This window comes from Aethina tumida, chromosome 1, assembly GCF_024364675.1.
Source record: "Aethina tumida isolate Nest 87 chromosome 1, icAetTumi1.1, whole genome shotgun sequence".
NCBI classification, from domain to species: domain Eukaryota; kingdom Metazoa; phylum Arthropoda; class Insecta; order Coleoptera; family Nitidulidae; genus Aethina; species Aethina tumida.
This window is the reverse complement of record NC_065435.1, coordinates 64,795,715-64,815,977: the sequence shown is the minus strand read 5'-3', so window position 1 is coordinate 64,815,977 and position 20,263 is coordinate 64,795,715. Positions and strand designations below refer to the sequence as shown.

The following is a 20,263-nucleotide window of genomic DNA, read 5'->3' as shown; positions in this document are numbered from 1 at the left end:
ATTATATTTTTTGTACTGCACGACTTTTTAATAAACATTATTCATTAACATGTCCTTCATTCCGCTCAAATAAAATACGTGGTAAGAATGAAACCTATATTAAATAATACATTGAACGTATACAAGGTATGAAGGAAGCTTTCCCAAGATAATCTATATGACTTCCTTGGTTTTCAGCTGCACATCTTTAACCAAGTCTTCCAGACATTTCCATACAATTTTGTTATGGAGTTCTGGCGAAAGACTTTTTAAAACTTCCTTGTGAACCCATTCAACAATATTTTTTTGTTTAATTTTTCTATGCACATCGGCAATTGCTACTTGATAATCCAACTTTCTGATTGTGGTGTTATACACCAACATCTGCCTCTCTCTAAAAGCATCTTCCAGTTGTAGGCAAATATTTTCTCTCTTAGCATCGATTACTATTAATTGGCCTATAAATGGAAAAAATTAAAAGTGTATAAATACAAGTTTTTCAAAGTACTGTTATAAAAATATTCAAGTTGAGAAACTAGAAAATAAATATCTCTTTTGAGTCTACTCTTATTTATTGCGTTAATACGTTGAAATAATAAAGTATGTTACATGCATAAAAGTTATTTATGATAATAATTGAAATATAATTACCATCCACTTCATGTTGGGAAATCTTTTCTTCCAAAATGAGTCTTTCCAACTCCTTTTTATCAGCAGTTTGTTTTTTTAACCACTCGGCTTCATAAGCATCCACTTCTTTATCCAGGGCCTTACTTATATCTGGTCCCACATATTTAATGGCAGCGTACCACATGACAGCCATGGATAACCCATTATAATAATTGTGTTCGAATATCATAATTTCCTTACTAATCAAATAGGTGCCAACGGTAAAGAGAAATGTAAAAAAGCCAGTTGCTCCTGTTCTGGGAACAAACATATCATACCATTCTCTCGGTATAAATGCCCAGATGACTTTTCCAGGTTCTTGACGTTCAAGACATCTTGGTGCTTCTGATTTGTCATCTTCACATTCATCATCACCAGACTGTTTGACTATTGGAGGTCGTTTAATTTTCTCCAAACATATTCCTTCATGTAAGGTGCTTTCTTTCATTAAGGTTGGTTTAATCAAGCCTGGTTTGGCACCATCACTCGAAGGCTGGATCATGTTTATATCAGATGGTGCTTTCGAACAGAAGTTGTATTTCTTTAAAGCATAAGGAACTCTAAAACGCAAACGTTGCTGCGAATAGCAGACTTTTTTAGCACAATAAAGTAACTTATCCATTTCTAGAATTATTTTAAATACAAACGAAATCGCGCTGACACTGTGAGTTGCGCTGTCAACGAAACTTGTTTCTTGTGATATAGTCACTGCGTTATATATAATAAGTTATAGTAAGTTTTTTATGTATGTGAGTTTAATATTCTCACTCTGAAGATATTATAGTTACTAACTTTAGCAAGAAAATTACAAATAGAAATATGAAAAAATAAAATTGGTGTTTGTTTTATTCTCGTTGAAAGAAAAAAACAATGAACTCGATTCACAGGTGGCACCACAGTCGTTGTCCTAAAATCTGTATACGGCACAGACTATACTCAGTTAATTGTACTGTTCACGAAGTATAGATATATCTATACTTCGTGGTACTGTTGTTTATGGTTAGTATTTATTTTAACCTTAATAAAACATGGATTTAATAACATACAACAATATTATTCAGTTTATCCAAAACTATAAAGGTTTAATGGTAAACTGTTTACAGGAACTTAAAATGGATTATCCAAGGTAAGTTGTTTATTTTTTTTATATCAGTAGAAATGTTTTTAAGTTTAAATTTTCCAGTATATCTCACAATACAATGTATAGTATTCTAAGCATAGAGTACCAGAGAAGGATGAAACGAAATCATATAAAGTCAAATAGCCAAATAAATAAATATTGGAAAGTTTATCAAAGTGCTATTTCAAATGGAGATAGTCCTGGCATTATTTTAAGAATGTCTGAAGAATTCGATGTATCACCATGTTTAATAGCAAAATTAATATTAAAAAAGTATATAGAAGAATATAAAGGGCCTAAGAAAATGAACTTTAATGTTAATAGGTATTTAAGAGACTCTTATTCTATTCCCGATATGGATTTAGCATATGAAATATATTTGGTATGTATTTATTCTAAAACTTAATATTTATGTATTAATCTAAATTTGGTTTGCAGTGTACCTTATATGACAATTTGTATAGTCCTATAGCAGACATAATGAAACAGTAAGTATTTTTTATTTAAGAATTATAATTATAATAAATTGAAATAGTTCACTAGGTCAACAGTATGAATTTCTACTGCAAAAACAAGTCATTGAATTAGGGTTAGCATTCCATAATGAAGAGTATTTAAGAAAGTGTGGGTATGATAAGACACCTGACATTAAACTGGAAGTGCCTGTTGCAATTGATGATGTAGTTGTTAACTGGATTGAAAGCAAAGCTCTGTTTGGAGATGAATTTGTTCATAAGGGGTACATGAACAATCAGTACTTAAGTTACTGGAATAGGTTTGGTCCAGGTTTGGTAATATATTGGTTTGGATATTTAGAAACAATTGTTGATGATATTGATATGAGATTCATAGTTAGAGATCATTTGCCAAAAAATATTGTATTTATTTCATGACTTTGTCTAATGAAAATCAGTGGTGTATCTGACACATAATTTATAAATAAACTCCTTTTAGTTTTATTTTACTGACTTAAATTGTGTGTATGTAAATATTAGGGGTCCATACTAGTTTTAGTAGTGTTGTTATACCACTTGATTTCATAAGTAGTTTTCTTTAAATTATTTAAAACTAATTATTGTCAATAAAAATAGTTACCATTAAATAAACATTTAATAAAAAATGAAATATATTGTGAAAGTTATTGGAGTCTAGTAACTTATTATTTCTTTTAAATAGAATTGGAATTGCTATAATATTTGATGAGATGCGCCATTAACGAAATTTACTTCTGTGATATGGTGTGTATGTATTTTTGTCACCTAGTTGAAATATATGTGTATGTTTTACCTAAGATTGTTTGACTTTGTTATTCCGTCCTTTTATTACTGATTCTGAGTGGTATTTAATTTAAGATATTTATTTTAACAGGTGATTATTGAAGTCGTAAAAAGTCAATTCTGTAAAAAAGTAAAAACATTAAAAAATTACATATATTAAGGAAATCACTTGTAAAAAAGTCCATTTCTGTAATTAAATAATAAATGTAATAAACACTGGAATATTCTTGAATCACGATATGTTTTATGGTGCCAACTATACAGGTAGGTATGTGAATTTAATTTTTAGTCATTCGGTAACATAATTATTTTATATTTGATAAAAGTTTCTCTGGTTATTACAATTACGGAATCTTAATAAATAAATCAGTCTTTGTCATGTTTCGTAAATCTGTTATTGCTTATATGACCAAAAGCAATAAAATCGCGGTATAACAACAAATAAACCTAAATTGTTTGAATAATATTAGATTTTGTTTTTTGATGAATTTTTGTTTTTAGTTTACAAAATTCAAAGAGTAAATTGCTCTAGAATGCTGGTTATGACAATTAATGTAAATATTAAGGTGTATTACTTGAATCTTTATTTATTGGAGGGAATACTCTCGCTAATTTCCACCATACTACAATTGGTAAATACCATAGAAAACATGTTTAGTCAATTTTCGTATTACTGGTTGTTTTGCCTATTAAATTTATTTTTTAAGATGTTTTTGTAATATTTCTTCTCGAGGGTTTTTATTCAAGACACTAAGATAATCTTATACGAGTTATCCCGCGAGGAAAATGTGATTACTTTTTTTAACTTCCCAAACCATGAAATTCAATAGAGGGTCGTATTACACAATAATTTACGCACTTGATATCGAATTGAAAAAGAATGAAAAAGTAATTTATATCAACGATAAATTTAATGAATGAATGAAAAATACATTATTAACAGAACTTGGGAAATAGATTCTCCATAATAATATGTATTTTGAAAGAAAAATTAAATTTCTTGAAATAAACCTTCTGAAAAATTTCTCGAATCGGGAAAAACGTTTCTAAACTACAATACATACAAACGGGAAAATAAAACGAGTTTTGAATAGGAATGTGTCGGTAACAAAATATGTGATCTGAAGTTAATACACTAGTTCCATTTGATAGTCCGTGATTTGTATAAACTTATAATGTTTCGAATTTTTTTTCCAATCAGAAACAAACAGAGCAGACAAATGTTTATATATTTTATGTATGTATTCTATTTAATGAATATATACATACATATACATTTCAAACAATAAATTGGTTTCCAATTTTATTAGATTCTGTTTTTTTACATTAATCAATAATTATTTATAATAATAAAATAATCTGAAGCAATCAATTTTTATTAGTGCTATAATTTCTTAGTGGTTATTCTTAATTATTTTAATTTTAATTGGGCTTTAAAACTTCCTTATTTAAGAAAATGATCTTTTACCTTTTTTTATCTTTTTTATAACTTTTACCAAAAGTGAAATGTTTGACTAGCATTTACTGGAGAGATTTAGTTGAACATTATAAAATTTTCATCACTTCCTTCTATTAGCGGTTTAGAAAAAAGTGGTGTTTCCATACAGGACATTATGACCTTCACTATGTGAAATATTTTGAGAGTCGCTTAATGGATATACTTTTATAAGAATTCCAGTCATAATTTCTAAACCCATGAGTGTGCTAATTCGTTCTAAAATTGAATGAACTCGTATTTGTATGAAAATGTATTTAATGTAACAAATACTTCATTGATCACATTGATGTTTGTAATAAAAGTCATAAACTTCAACTAACTGTCGAATTAAAAAGTTTATATATACATGTCAATATTTATATTGTCGGAATAGATTGATTTTTTTATTATCTAGGTAAGTTAGCACGTAAAAATCACATCCCATACATTTTCCTGCGGGATATTTACAACACTACATATCGTATTTCCAAATATATAAATACAAAACATCATATTGTCATAAAATCTGTCGCATTTTTCTCCGTGGTTGATATGGACAATTATTCATAGTTTTTACATAATTTTCAACACACTACTGCAGACACCGTGTAGTAGTAATGTTTGTTTTATCTATTGTATGTTAATAGTATCGAAATTTGTTAATGACAGTGTTGAAAGTTCCAATGTTTGATAGTATTGTGTCAATTTATATACACTTGTATCCAATTTATCTTTTTACATAGTAGCATTTTTACATAATTACATACATCAACATCATGTGTAATTGTTTGTGTTTTAAAAGTTTTTTGTTACAAAAGTATATAAAAATACTTGTATTTTTACATTATATTTTATCAGACACTTTATTATAGAATACTCAATTTTCAATCCTCAAAAAATGCTAGGTGGTTAAAATATGAATGTAAATAAACTTTTTCTTGTTTTAGCAAACCAGTGAACAATTTTACAATTTTTTATTATACTAGTGTGTAGATCATAATATATACTACCATTAAACGACTAGCGCATATTATATTATTACAATTATTCAAGAAAAAACATATTAGGATATGTGGGTTTGCAGTAAAAAACTTAAATCTAAACGTGACAGCGAAGGCCCAGTATGTTCAAAGAAAAAAGTAACGAAACATTTAAAAAATGAAATACTAAAAAAGACTGCTCTTAAAAATTCTTCGTCTGACATGGCTTCAGGATTCTTGCAAGATTATGAAGAAATATTTGTCAGAAATTCTAAGGACAAGAATATGAATCAAGTGGATAAGAGTTTATTATCGTCCGGTAGTGGTTTACCCAAGAGAACTGTAGGAGACATAGATGTGGAAGCTCTTAATTTGAACAGCCCATGGAGAGCGGCAAGCGGAAGCTTCAAATCGTCAAATGTTGTAGATGGTATGTATTTATATTTTATTATTTTTACAGGTGTCGCGAAATATTCGGCAGTGTTCTTGGAATTTCTAATTCTCGAATTTTTGCGCCAACGATCGTGTTTGCCAACAATTCCAAAAATTTAGCAACTTCGAGTCTTTCCAAGCCGAAAAAGTTTGGGAACCTCTGGGTTAACATAATTATTGTTATTTATTTCAAATTAAATGTGTGATCAAAGTACTTAATAGAAGAATGTCATGAACGTTTTGGCGGTTTACCTTAACTGAAATGTTAATAATAAAAATGTTACATTTTCACAATATTGGAAAATTATAATTTTCTTCTTTCATTTTAAGAAGAAACTACAGAACATACAGTCTTCAATCTAAATGCATTTTACAATGAAATGCTTATGGGCCTAAACAGTTTGCATACTACTCCAGTCATAGGAAACGCGGAGTCACATTGTGAGGAATTAGAAGATTACGAAAAAATAGATGAATATCTAGACTTTGAAGATTTATCATCAGAATCTGACAACGATATAGCTCACAAAGACATCAAAGACAGTATTAAAAAGATGGAAGAAGAACTTTCTGAGGCTGTTAATATTTACAAGGTTTGTTAAATTATCTTTTTTTCGAATTAATAAATAAATAATCGTGTGAAGAATGTTCAATTCATCTCCTAAATATTTTATTGATATTTAAATAGGCTCAAAAGGCGGAAAGGATTCAAGTTCAAAATGAAATGTGCAAGTCCATATCGGAAGATTCGAATGCATGTGTAGATCGTCGGTCACAATTGTTTTTAAATCTATGCCATTATCAAGGTACAGAAAAAACAAATAATACAGATACTGTAAAATCTGCAGATCAAGGAGAGCAAGGAGGCCGAAAGGGAAATAATAACGATTACTTTATTAAGAGGAACATAGAGGTAAGTAGATTGAGTGTACTAGATTGTGTCGATCTAAAGCAATTTAATGTTACGAACTTTATTTAAAATATACCAAAAACGTAGGCATTGCCAAAACCGACAAACTTTTTTATTATTAAAATTTGCGGGGCCACATTACTTTCGCGTGTCTCTTTTTTATTATTGTTAAAGCATAGTTTAGAATTAGTATAAGAAGTGTTCTTTACTTGTTACCTTACTATTGCTTTAAAACTGATCTAAAACAAAAAATTTCCTTGTTTGTCCATTATCGTGCTGAAGTATCACTGTTTCAGTCATTGACTCACATACTATACACATATTGATCAAACAAATTTATTTTAAGCTTGCAAAGAAGGGAAGCATGGCCACTTACGCTCTTACTGATGAACAAAAATCTCAACTAAATGAAATACTTAGTGATATAGGTAAGTACGACTATTTCAATAGGTTTCAAACACTTACAATTATTTGTAGATGAAATAGAAGATTCCGAAACTGATGGTAAAGTACATGATAATACGCAAAATAATTTAAAAGAGGAAGAAGGAGTTACTCAAGTAAATGCATTTAAAATAACCAATGAAGATAAAAAAAGGTTGGACGAAATTAACCAACGTTTGAAGGTAAAATACTATACTCCTTTTATTTCACAATATTCATGTTTACATATGGTTTTAGAATGTAGCTGAAAATGAAGTGTGTGATGAAGCCGATGAGTATAAGGATATGTCAACGTTTTGCCTAGAAAATGCATTAAAACAAATAGACAAGAAACTGGCAGATTTATATAAAAACTTCAACAAAACCTCCATATAATAAGATAATTCAATATCTATATTACGCATATATTATACATTTATTTTATTGATAAATAAATGATATTTAAAAATTTGCGATTTTCATTTTTAAAAACTTATATTCCCACTGCTTAAAAGAGAAATACAAAAATGACTATAATTATTTAACCGCATCTAAGACCAAGATGGACATCATCGCCTCAAAGAGCACAGAGCACGGATCATCAACACAATAATTTTTAATTCCCATATTTCGACAAGTGGTGCACAGAATATCGCGGCACGAAACAATATACCGTTAAAACCCTCAATAAAGTAGAACGTAAATAAAGGCAAAGATGGCGTAAATAATTTTTCAAGCTTATTTCAGGGCTTTTCGTCCGTAATTTCAGTGCTCTTCACGTCCCCCACGGCTGCAATCATTAAGGGGATTTAAAAGACAATGGAATATTCAAGAGGAAAATTATACCTTTATTGTACATCTGTGCCTGGCTCTCTGTGCCGTTGCCACGACTCTAACAATTTCACCCCCACAATTCAATTCAGCGCTCCTTCACACTCACATTTTTATTTCTATCGCTCGAATTGTTTCATTGCCTTCACTTTGCAGCCAAACTCTAAACATAATTCGTCGCTATGTAAAAATAGGCTAAATAAATCATTACGTTCTTGAATTAACAGTATTTTTAGTGATTCAGTAGTCAAATCAATCTAGCACAATGTTATTCTAGATATAAATTAAATTAAAAAAAAGTTATAACAGGAAGGTGATAGGAAGGAATATGTGATTCTGATCTGGTTAGACAGTTAAGAAGCTCGAAGTTATATTCTGTTAATTATTCATAGATCTTGAAATTTTTACTTGAAGTGTGCTTAAATGCTCATCATACGAAAGAGCGAAATAAGCATTTTTGCAATAATAGGGACGTTTTTTAGTGGAAAATGATCTAACACTAAAATATTTGAATGTTTATTCAATTATAAATAATTTTCTTTCATTGAACTACAATACATGAATACCTAGAACGAAGGGGAGAAAACTTTATCAATTAAACTAACTCTAACTAACTTAATGGTTGTGAAAAGTAAGAAGAAATATATTAAGGTCTTTAATAATTAATATTTTTGTTAGTAGTGTATGCAGAATATGTCGGGCTAATTATTTCTAATCGTTAAAAAAATGTGTACGTTTCTTTGTTTATATTTTTTAATTATAATTAAGCGTTTTGAGGAAAATGTAAAACAAGTGGACATTGCCAATAAAATTGTTGTCTTCCAAATGATGAAAAAATATTAAGTTATTGAGTAAGTGGAATTTACTAAAAATTTAGGACGAGTATGGAAGACCTCCAAAATGCATAATTCGTATGGCTAAAAAAATCCATTTCAAGGGTCAATCAATGCCAATCTAGAGAAAATGAGACTGACTACTATCAGATTAACAACTATAAGAAGATGCTGGTTTTGTGTGAGCTAGTTGTGAGAGAGCCCGATTGCATTTCGCTCATGATTATGTTCATTTGACCACAGAAGAGTGGAAACGTGTAGTTTTAGTAAAGAGTTCAAGTTCAACTTGTTTAAAAGTCAGACGACTCGTGGGGTCTAGATTGAATGAAAAGTTTATTTTGCTCACCGTAAAACATAGAGAATCCACCATAAGGGTATGAGGTAGCTACGCTGGACGTGTGTCCACAATTCAGTACCATGTGTTGACGAAACAATGCCACTATGAAATGTTTTTCAACATGACAGATCGCAGTCCTATTGAGAACTTGTCGGATTACATGAACTTTTCATGGCAAATATAGATATGTTTTATATTAACAAAGTGGTTGAGTCAAGACGCACAAAAGTAATAATAATAAAACAAAAAGGTTATTACACAAAAATAAATTTAAAAACAAATGTTGCTGCATTGCTGTCCACCAAAAAATTAATAATTATATTATTAATTAATTATTTTAAGGAAACATATTTTTATGCAATTATATAGCATAAAGGTCAGTAAATTATATGTTACACATATGTTCTGATATAACATTAAATTCCCAAATTATTTTATTTTTTAATAGGTTGCAGTCTAGATCGAATATGGATGACTTCTTTATTACACTACAATAAAATTTGTTGTTAGCATCCTTGAGGCAACGAATACGGATGATGCGGCCTTCCTGACACTGCGGCATCCTCGTACCATGTTTACTCGATCCGTAAATAACAGTTATTGCCAAATATTCATATTTGTATACGAGCAGCTTGGATATCTGTGTCAGGAAATCCTATCTCAAAGTCTTTATGAACAGAAGAACAGAACAGAATTGTTTTATTTGAATTAGTTTCCGTGATACTATAAATATTTTAAATTTGTTTAAATATTTGATCCTTACGTTACTGGTAATATTTACTCTCCTAATATTCTCGATGGATAAGCTTTATTCAGTTGTGAAAAATATTAATTGAAGTGTTTCTAATTGCCATTATAACTGAATCTTATCCAGTTATATTTAAATACTTCAAGTTTATGCAGTTTTTTCCCAATAAATAGAGATAAATATTAATCCTCTCAGCACCACTATAAGTCTTTAAATATCAACAACAGTCCTAACTAGATTAGATCAATAAAACCAGAACGCTCAATAATGATGTTTGATATCAGAAGCATCCACTTTTATTATTACAGATTCTTTAATAGTAACTTGCGTACAGGTAAATTGTCCATGTGAAATTTTTTCTAATGGGTAGCATTCTGATGGGAATTAATTTCTTCCTGAAGCCACACACTAAAATACAATAACGAATAATATAGACATGGGCCTTGAGCGACTGTATGCTTAGTTATTAAGCTTTTGATTCCGTGAAATAAGTACTTAATTCAAAACACGTTACTGAAGACATGATGTAATAAAACCAGAAATAAGTTATGAACAGCTCTAAATAAAATATATATCTCAATACCATTTTGTGATTTTGTGGTGGTGTGTAATAATTCATTGTTATTTGATGATACTGAATATACCAGCGGTCGTAATTCACCCTTATTTGCTCGATACTATTAAATTATTATACTATATTAATTCAGAGACATAAAAGGTTTAATTTGTTTGCCGTTAAGCAGTTAAAGAGCGGGGCGTGTGGATGAATATGGTGATCGTTTCGTGCCCCATTTATTGCCTCTGCTAGGGAGTAATCCCTGTCTTATTGTTGTGGTGATGATGTGAATTATGATTATTGCCTCTCTAATTTACCATAATTCCATTCTATTATTGGTTTCAAAGAAATGATATTTTATTAAATGACATTTCAATAAAAAGAAGCATATGTTGTTTATCCCTTATTATTATAGTTTAACATGGTTATAGTATTACAACAAATTAAATTTTGTAATAGTAAAATTGATACCTTTACATAAATGTAAATTATTTAATATTTTATATTTAAAGAAAGTAGGAATGAATACTTTGTCTTTGCATTTATCTTATAATTTACTAACAAATAAAACTTTATAGCAGTAATACAAGTTATTGGTAAAACTTTTTTATGAGCACAAAAACAAATTTTTTGTCGGACCTTTTTTATATATAAGGGTAAAAAACAATGAAAAATAAGAAGTCCACCACCGTTCTAATCGACTAACATTATTACTCGCAGACCGCCCATAAAATCGACAAGGGGGAAACATCCCAATATTTGCGGTCGACTGTAATTTATGAGATGTTCATATGAACGGGATTAGAGTCTTAAGTCAAACGTGAACAGTTGTGTGAGAGTCGAGCCCCAAGGATTCAGCGAGATTAATGATTTGATTTATGAATCGACTGTGCACTTGTTATGCATTTAACCAAATTATATCAACTGGTTCCCCCAATAATAATCCTGCAGTATTGTTTCGTCAAATGTACTTATTAAATTTAATGGTCTATTGAAAAACATAATTTACAATAATAGAAATTAACTGTAGGTAATATTATAACAGTTTTTAATTGATATTTTTACAGGATCATGTATACTATTGCTTGCATGACCAAGATCAATACAAAGTGTGTGAGAGAGACACCAGAACATCATTTTTTATTTCTTCGTCTTGTCCCTCGTAGCTGTCAAATTGTTTGATCCATTGTTAAAAGTATTTCTTGCACTCACTTCCTAAATATGTTATATGATTAATTTTTCTGTGATCTAATGAAGGGAAGAAATTTTTCTTAACTAATTTTGCCTTATTTAACTGAAAAATTTATCAAAGCGTTTAGATAATATATGTAACCTAAGGAATAAAAACAAACAAATTCAAAACCTTATAAATAATATAAAGAAATTTCTTTATAATAAAAATTTTAAATATAAAAATACTAAAAATTAATACATAATAAATTCTAGTCTAATTAATTTTAATAATACAAATATAATTATTCTAATTAAGTATATCAATAAATTGAAAAAAAAAATTAAATCTTCATTACTTTTTATAATTTAAATTAAAATATTGGTCTTAGTGGTATTGGTAAACCAACAATATGATTATATTTAAAAACATCAGAGAAAAGGAAACTCTTATCATTAATCTAATTAATTTATTATTTTAAATAAACTATTCTTTGTATAATGTAATTTCTTAATTTTATTATTATTATACAAAACCTTCTTTTAAATTTATTCTTCTTTTAAAAATTACAATTATTCTTAGTAACCTAACCTCACTGTTCATTTTCACATTTCTCCTTATTAAATAACTACTAATATACGACAAATATTAATTACTTTTGAATAAATAAGGAAGAAAAACAGTACGGATATACTTTTCCGCTTTATTTGGTGATCAGCAAAATTCTGGTCTGGATATACCAAGACCAAGACTAACTAATAATCATCTGTGCTGTATTTCTTGTAACACCGAGATCGTGTGTGTGACAGACACGAAGACCAAGATTGATTCCAAAAGATCAAAATCAAACGCAGGACTTGTAAATTTTGCAAATCGTTTGGTGCAGTGTTTTCCTTATACCCCAAGTTGATTGTTAAAATATTTAAGGAAGAAGCAGAAATTAAAATTTTAAATTTGCTCACTTTTATTAATTTGAATAAGTTTGGTTTCATCATAAATAGAGCATTGACTATAACCAAAAAATATAAGTTTTTGCAGAATATTCATGTGTTCTGGTACGTTAATGGTCCACCTTCATCAATATTATTGATTGAAATTTGATTAATGTATTTATTGTTTGGGAAGTAGTTTGAGAGAATAATACTGAGGGAAATAATATTATAGAATATTAAAATGATTTAATTTTTGTTGAAAAGCAGTCAATATTATTTTCACTTGACTGAGGTTGTTTTAGTGATTGTCAAAAATCTGTGCACTTCATTATTATTATTATTAATGTTGTTATTAGATTGACATATACAAAAGTGCAGGTAAAAGTATAAATAATGAAGGAAATAAAATATGGAGAATTCAACATATAAAGAAAATAGAAACAAATGAATTTTCATATAGGTATTGTTTTATTGATTAATATTATGTGAGCAAATTTTACATTAATTAACTTTTTAAAATATATTACAAATATGAACTGTAATACTGAACAATTATGCAACTAGTCAATCAAATTTTATTCTTTAAAAAATTGTGTAATTTTATATTGTAATTATATTGTATGAATGGACAAAATTATAGTAATGTTTTATTTAGTCTTTCCAAGCTCTCTGTGAATTTAAATCGATTATTTATTAGTGGTTTTTTGTTTATTATAATTATTTAATCATTGGTCGAAGTTAAATTGTAAGAAAAATTATAATTCAGCGTTAAGACCGACATAAACAAGAAGAGATTGTTAAGAGTTTACGGCTAAATAAGTCAATCGTTACCCATATTTAGGAAAAATCAGCCAAGTGGTAGCTATGAAAAATTTTGATTAAGTCTAAAGAACTCGATAACTGGATAATTGAAATGTCATAAAACAATCTAATTTTATCATCAACTGGAACTAAAGACAACCTGTAGGAAATGGGAGTTGTTGAAATTAGTTTAAAGACTGTGAGTTTAGTGGATAGGGCTTCGTTTGTCTAATAAAAATATGAAGGTCCACTTTTAAATTGCTTAGGATCATATTCACTGGACTACAAAACAGTGGGGGCGAGTAGTTTTTAGTGATCGAGTCTAAATTTAATTTATAAAAAAATGATGTATCTGTTTCTATTAAACATACTACAAGAACAAAACTACACAAAAAGTGTGTGATTCCCACAATGAAACGTGGTGACGGTCATGTTATGGGACTGTTCAATTCTTCTGGCGTTCGTCCCTTTATATTGATTTATGTGCATGGATTTCTTAAACATCATTTTGCATATATTGAAGAAATTATGCTCTTGTGTGTCAAACACAAAATCCAAAATTAACGAATTGGTTAAAAGATCAAAGCATCGATGTTTGCCTGTTTCCATTTTCAGACAGTAACTTAGAAAACATCACATTTATAATCAAATTCGGCGTCAAAATTTTCCAAATTTAAACGGACTCATTTCAACAATTCAAAAAGCTTGAAGGAATATAGACTTGTATATTCGGAAGTTGGAGGAGTCTCTGCCACGGAGATTTATGTTCAGCTCAATTTAGAAAATTTTATATAACATTTTATGGAATAAAAATTATTATAATACAGTATAAAACAACAATAGTAATTTAATATTATTTTAACAGTTCACATTAAAGTTGCTACAATACTTTATATACACCGTGTGTATGTTGTAGAATTAGAGTATCTCTTACAACACTCAATAATAGTCAGTCATTTACAATAGTTTGGTAAATAAATATACTGAGATAGAAAAAAAAAAAAAATGGACAAAGAAAATTGTGTGTCAAAAACTGGTTAATTTTAACTGCTGAATTTAACTTGTACTCTTTCCTAATAACTGGAAATCTCGATCACCTCCTGAGAATCAATGACATTTATAAGACAGTATACCACACACGCGTAGAAATACGTTAATGAAAATTAAAATATTTTAACTTTCTTCAATATTATATGCATCAATATTATTATTACTCTAAAATATTACTCAGAGCAATATATTGATGAATATCAATATTAAAGCAATAATATTGTCCGTGTAAGGACAGTTTACGCAGTTATGTGCTAAAATCAAACAGAAAAGAATTATGTCAATATTTGTAGTTTCAAAGAAGTATTAAATTATTGTCCAACGAGTCACTGAGGTAGCGTTCGCTAATCACAAAACCTGTCTCGCGAAAAACATCTATAGAAGCGAGAATCTGACAGAATCTTTATAAGGAGCGCAAGCCTAAGGATTCCTTCCCCGAATCGCCCCCACACAACGATACATTATATCCATTTCAATAATATTATACCTATTTGATTATTTGTTGCGTCTGATTTGTCCGTAAATCAATGTGTCACAATCTAAGCGAAGTGGATTATTGGATTTGCAAAACCATAGTATGGATGACGGCAGTAACACCGTGTTGGGGTGGGATGCTTCGGAAGGGGTGAACAAGCGGGGAGAGATTTCTCTCCCTAATTCCAAAAGCTCCGCCCAAAGGTTAAGCGTTGCCGTGGCGACGACACAGTCAAATGGCGTCTACCGGGCGGGGTCTTTAAGTCAGTGGTGGTGCAGAAAAAAAAATAAGTCTATACAAACTGGCGGGTTTGCGGTGACTATTTGGACTGCTGCTATCGTTTTCCGATTACGGCACATATGGGGTGGATCAAAATCATAATTTTTGTAATATTTCGACGAAGCCACAGTTATGAAAAATGTGAGGGGCAATTTTTGGGCTTTGCCTTTTAATGTCAAGTCTTCGTTTTTGACAGTCGTTTCGCAGGAAAGTAACTGTTGTTGTGGAGCAGTCTATGTCTTAACATTTTTAAATTTTAAACTATAAAAGAATAAGTCAATATCAGATACACGTGTCATGTCTATGAAAACAATGTAATAAAATTAATCAAATTATTATTCTGTTAATAAAATCAGTATTTTGAATGTTTAATTAAAATAAAGAAATCTATATCTTTCTGAAAATATAGAAATACATACAGTGTGATGCACTTAATAAGGAAACACCCCCGTAACAGTTTTTAATGTATAACTGGATTTTAATTATTTTCTATATTTTCCCAGGTATAGGAGTTCCATACCATACTTGTAAATACATTTTTTATATTCCGGTACATTAAAATATCAATTTTTAAATTAGTGGAAGATAAAATAAATTCTATATTTCGTCAGTTCTCTAGTACGTTTTTAGTAATTTGTGGTACCACTAACTTATGAATAAAATTTGTTACAAACATACACAGTATATAAGTATACTAAAATAATTAATAACATATAAGTATACTAAAATAATTTAATCTAAAAATAAATATATTGCTTGCACAGGCGAAAAATATAGTAATATAGAAATAATTTGGACAATTGGTTAATAAATTGCATAATTGCCAGTGCTGGCAACATTTTTACCTTTAGGTTAGGATATTTTAGTGAATTTAGGAAGTTTATAAATAAACTAACGTTTTTAAGCTTATATTATTGAATAATAGAAAAAGTTACTAATAATTTGACGAAAAATAGAACTAGTTCTATATTCCATCAATATATTGTTTATTTACAATTCAACAATAAATTGGCTAAGCAATTTGTGTATTACAAGCGGCAATAAATTAAGTGTTTCGAAAGTGGACAATAAATTGGCGTGTGTTAAACAGCTATTAGTGCCACCAAAACTTCAAATTTGTCTGTTACACTATGTGAACTAATGACACTACTCAGTTATACACTTTTAGAGATATTTAACAGCCACTAATCTAATTGTGGAAACTAATGCGTTAAATCAATATCTAATATTATCAAATATTTTTCACATTTTATGCCATTTAGTTTATTTCTTAACTACCAATTTCTAATTAATTTTATAATAATAACTCTTTTTTTTTATAAAAATTACCCTAAAAATTTATTTGTATTTTTAATGTAAAAAATGGGGGGTTAGGGGATATAGAAAATATTTTTTCTTTCTTTGAGCTATTATTTAATAAAATTTAGTACAAAATAAAAAAGCTCTCGAGGTGTTTCATATTAAATGGGCCATACTGTATTTATGTGAATGTAAATAAAACATTTTTGGTGATCATGATTTTTTAAAGTATTATTTTAAATTGCCATTTGGATGGTGGAATATATACATATAAAACACCGGTTAAATATTTACATTTGTGTTAGATTATTATTATGTTAAATATAAAATAATTTTCTTTATTGTATGTAATGTATTTTAAGGGGATTTTTTCAATAGAAACTTGTTGCCTTTCTAAATTGGCTGTTTCAGAATGAATTTAGCGTAATCTTAATAATCAAATGAGAATTTTAAACATCCGACGCAACGCAAACGAGTTATTAGTGAAGTCCGTAATCTCTGACAATACTATTTTATATATCTTTAATATTTATTTATTATATTTAGTAAGTATTATTAAGTATAGTAATATCGAAATATACATTTCTGAGTAATTATTCATTACATTTTTTTACACTGAAGGACAACGCTCATGCCGTAAGTCGTAAAAGGTCCTTTGATAAGAACAATATTTTTCTTAAATAGTTTTATTAAGTTCTAAAAAATTAAATAACAATTGTAGTCTACTTAAAGTGCTTTCTTAAACAATTTCGTGATACACATTTTTTCAGAAAAAAAATATTATTATAATATTTTTTGTATTAAAACTCCACTGTTGGGTTTTTCTAGTAAGTATTGATTTTGGATTTGTAATGTTATTTCTTCAAGTAAGTTCTCTAATAAGCCCGTTTTTTAAAAACTTCATATTATGTTTTAGTGCCGTTTTCATTTAATATTTCATCACGATTTTATTGTCTTCTAGGTTTATGAATGTAACAATATTTTTCATTTTATTTTCTAATTAATTTTTATTGTTGCGTTCTCTGTGTATATCCGTTTTAATATTTCAATTTTCTTTTAAGAGCATTTTCACTTAGTCACACCATATTTTGCTATTGAGTAGTAGTAGTTAACACTCTCAACTGTATTTCATTTAATTGTGATGTTTAAAAAGTATGGACTGTAATTTTTTTAATAAGTTTTGTTGAATATTTCTTTTACTACCTTCGTTGTTACTTGTACTATTTTTTCTTTTTCGTGTTTATCAACGTATTTATTAATACTTATTTTCATTTCTTACACTTTATATATAATTAAAAATATGTTAACAATATATTAAATATGTTTAGATTATTTATTTGCTATTTTGAAAGCTAGTTGTTTCGATAGTTTATCACATTAATGACTGTTATTACTGTAATGAACTAATGACGGTAGTAAAGTCAAACCTGGTTCCGACTTTAATGCCATTATTAGAATAGTTCGCTAAAATCATGGTCGATTTTATTGTGGTAAACCATTGATGATGAAGTTGAATTGAAAAGAATTTAGCAGGATGCGAACTGCGTTATTTTTTATTATTTACCGACTGTTTGTTGGAATCAATTGCTAATTTGCTTGCTTTGTCGCTAGTAACCTGTTATTTATCCGAATCCAATAAACTTCATTTATATTTTAAACCACTTTTATTATTTTGAATTTAATTTTAATTCTCATTTTTTTAAAAAAAAAAGAAAAACAAAAGTTGTATTTTCGAATATTTTCTCTTATAGGTGGCAAACTTCTTTGATTGTGCGGTGTCTGTCAAATTGCTGGAACAATGAAAGGATTAAGCATTTGGTTGGCAAATTGAATTCACACGGTACGTGACGGCAAAGATAAAATCAATACGAATATACGGGAACGATTTGGTATGTCGTTTGAGAAGACACGTGTATCAGGAATTCAGCCAGTGTTATAAAGAATGTCGGGGGTTGCTTGGTTGGGGGTGACAATATTGGTTGAAATTTGCTGGTTCAGAATGACTAGTAGATAAAGAGGAAATAATATTTCAATGATAGTTAATATGTTCGTAATGAAAAAAGGGGTGGAATGTGGAAATAGTTATATGGTTTAGGTAGGAATTAAATTCATGTTGGACAAAGAAAAATGGGAAGAATGTAAGAAATGCTTAAGAATATACTTTATATATTCAACGAATTGTGAAAATTTGGGGCTGGGGGAAGGAGAAAAAGTCGATATTATATCAATTTAAGTGAAAAAGTCCTTTTGATATCGTCTGAAGTAAATAATGGGAGATGTCGACAATGTTTGGCTTTCTGAAAGACAAGACGTTAAGCTGAGTTGTCCACATATGACAGCATTTCTCGAATGTTTTGCAAACATAATATGAACGTAGTTGCGCACTGTCGACTCCATGCAAATAATAAAATAGAAGAATTTCTCGAATTGTTCTCGAGCGACCAGTGACGGAGGGTCAATATGACACGAAATTGAAGTTTTCAATATACTGATTTTTCGGCAATTGAGAAGTGCTGGGTTTATATTAACACACTATAAGCGGGTCGGGTAAAAATACCCGTCTCGAGAACTGTTGATTGTTAGCTGGCCGGGTAATTTTTACCTTTTTGAATGTACTTACTTCAAAAGCGGGGTGAGATAATTTTACTCTATTGGTGTACATATGGAACTGAAAGAATTATCTCTTATTTTTTGTTATCATTCAACAACTTAGTTTGGACTATTTTGCTGCCCGCCTATAGTGTGTTAATACTAACATAATCTTAGGACAATCAATATGAAATTTATATTATATATTAATTAACTCTGATTAATCTCCACTGTATTAATACAATTATATATAACATATGTGAATGGGTCTCCAAGAGCAAGTATCAATAATTTGCAGGATGGATTAGAAATTTGTTACTAATTAAATTCATTGATCGTTTCCAGATATAATGTTTTAAATATTTTAATTAATTTTTTGTTAGTAAGAACCAATTGAAATTTTCGAATAAAAAAAGAATCAAATAATATTTTTAATAAATTTCATATGTAGCTTAGTAGTAATTAAACAGAGTGCTGTAAGAGTACCACATTGATTATCCTTGTTATTCAACTGTTGAGAACGAAACTCTGAAATGATTTGTTGTAATTTTGTTGAGTTATGTACATAACCTGTTCGAAATTTATATAGGTAATAACTTTGCCTGTTGGAATGGAAAAACTGACAATGTGTCAAAATTTTTCTTGCATCTGGTTTATTAAAAAAAACTACATAAAGGGTGTGTGCATTAAATTTAATGACAAAACTAAGATCTGTTATCCTATGTAAACAGATTATATACACTCCGTTTCCACTTGAAATTTTTAAAAAAATCTTATTATTTGTGAACCTAGAATAATTTTTGGTAGAAAGACAAATTCAGTAAAATTTACAATATAATTAATAGCATGAAGGAAAACATTTCATGTGTTTTCTAATATAATGGATAAACTTTATTATACAGGGTGTCCCTACACTGAGTGCACAAAAATTAACCACATAATTTTGACCTTTAAATAGGTTAATCGACCCAAATTTACCTAGGTTGATTTTGCTGTCTAAGTTTTACAAGAGTACTATTTTTATTTATTATTAAAATTTCATATTGTAATGTCAACCTTTGAAGACCTGTATCTATCTTAGGAAGCATATTGATA

General features: G+C 28.9%; 3 protein-coding genes across 4 annotated transcripts; 2 read left to right on the top strand and 1 right to left on the bottom strand.

Annotated features, from left to right (window-relative positions):
* Positions 1 to 82: 82 nt before the first annotated feature.
* Positions 83 to 1,359, bottom strand: LOC109609190 (ATP synthase subunit b, mitochondrial-like). The gene is made up of 2 exons (XM_020025819.2): positions 631 to 1,359; positions 83 to 437 (listed from the first exon to the last, which is right to left on the bottom strand). The coding sequence occupies exons 1-2, from the start codon at positions 1,268 to 1,270 to the stop codon at positions 154 to 156; spliced, it is 924 nt and encodes a 307-aa protein (XP_019881378.1). The 5' UTR covers positions 1,271 to 1,359; the 3' UTR covers positions 83 to 153.
* Positions 1,360 to 1,597: 238 nt separating this feature from the next.
* On the top strand, positions 1,598 to 3,054 carry LOC109609213 (CDAN1-interacting nuclease 1). Its single transcript, XM_020025847.2, has 4 exons — positions 1,598 to 1,774; positions 1,832 to 2,150; positions 2,207 to 2,256; positions 2,304 to 3,054. The coding sequence occupies exons 1-4, from the start codon at positions 1,677 to 1,679 to the stop codon at positions 2,659 to 2,661; spliced, it is 825 nt and encodes a 274-aa protein (XP_019881406.1). The 5' UTR covers positions 1,598 to 1,676; the 3' UTR covers positions 2,662 to 3,054.
* A 1,824-nt stretch (positions 3,055 to 4,878) lies between these two features.
* Positions 4,879 to 7,736, top strand: LOC109609215 (uncharacterized). Of its 2 annotated transcripts, none has more exons than XM_049970490.1 (7): positions 4,879 to 4,937; positions 5,470 to 5,932; positions 6,268 to 6,527; positions 6,623 to 6,847; positions 7,191 to 7,272; positions 7,322 to 7,470; positions 7,526 to 7,736. In XM_049970490.1, exons 2-7 carry the CDS (start codon positions 5,593 to 5,595, stop codon positions 7,661 to 7,663), a joined length of 1,194 nt encoding a protein of 397 aa, XP_049826447.1. In that variant the 5' UTR covers positions 4,879 to 4,937; positions 5,470 to 5,592; the 3' UTR covers positions 7,664 to 7,736. The 2 variants fall into 2 exon arrangements, with proteins under 2 accessions (XP_049826447.1, XP_019881407.2); XM_020025848.2 differs by having other exon boundaries at positions 6,265 to 6,527.
* The last annotated feature ends 12,527 nt before the right edge of the window (positions 7,737 to 20,263 follow it).

Coding starts and splice junctions, on each gene's coding strand:
- LOC109609190 (XM_020025819.2), bottom strand. CDS start 1,270: ATGGATAAGTTACTTTATTGTGCTAAAAAAGTCTGCTATTCGCAGCAA. Junction 438..630: donor TTCCCAACATGAAGTGGATG/GTAATTATATTT, acceptor TTCCATTTATAG/GCCAATTAATAGTAATCGAT.
- LOC109609213 (XM_020025847.2), top strand. CDS start 1,677: ATGGATTTAATAACATACAACAATATTATTCAGTTTATCCAAAACTAT. Junction 1,775..1,831: donor CTTAAAATGGATTATCCAAG/GTAAGTTGTTTA, acceptor TAAATTTTCCAG/TATATCTCACAATACAATGT. Junction 2,151..2,206: donor TAGCATATGAAATATATTTG/GTATGTATTTAT, acceptor TTTGGTTTGCAG/TGTACCTTATATGACAATTT.
- LOC109609215 (XM_020025848.2), top strand. CDS start 5,593: ATGTGGGTTTGCAGTAAAAAACTTAAATCTAAACGTGACAGCGAAGGC. Junction 6,528..6,622: donor AGGCTGTTAATATTTACAAG/GTTTGTTAAATT, acceptor ATATTTAAATAG/GCTCAAAAGGCGGAAAGGAT. Junction 7,471..7,525: donor AAATTAACCAACGTTTGAAG/GTAAAATACTAT, acceptor ATATGGTTTTAG/AATGTAGCTGAAAATGAAGT.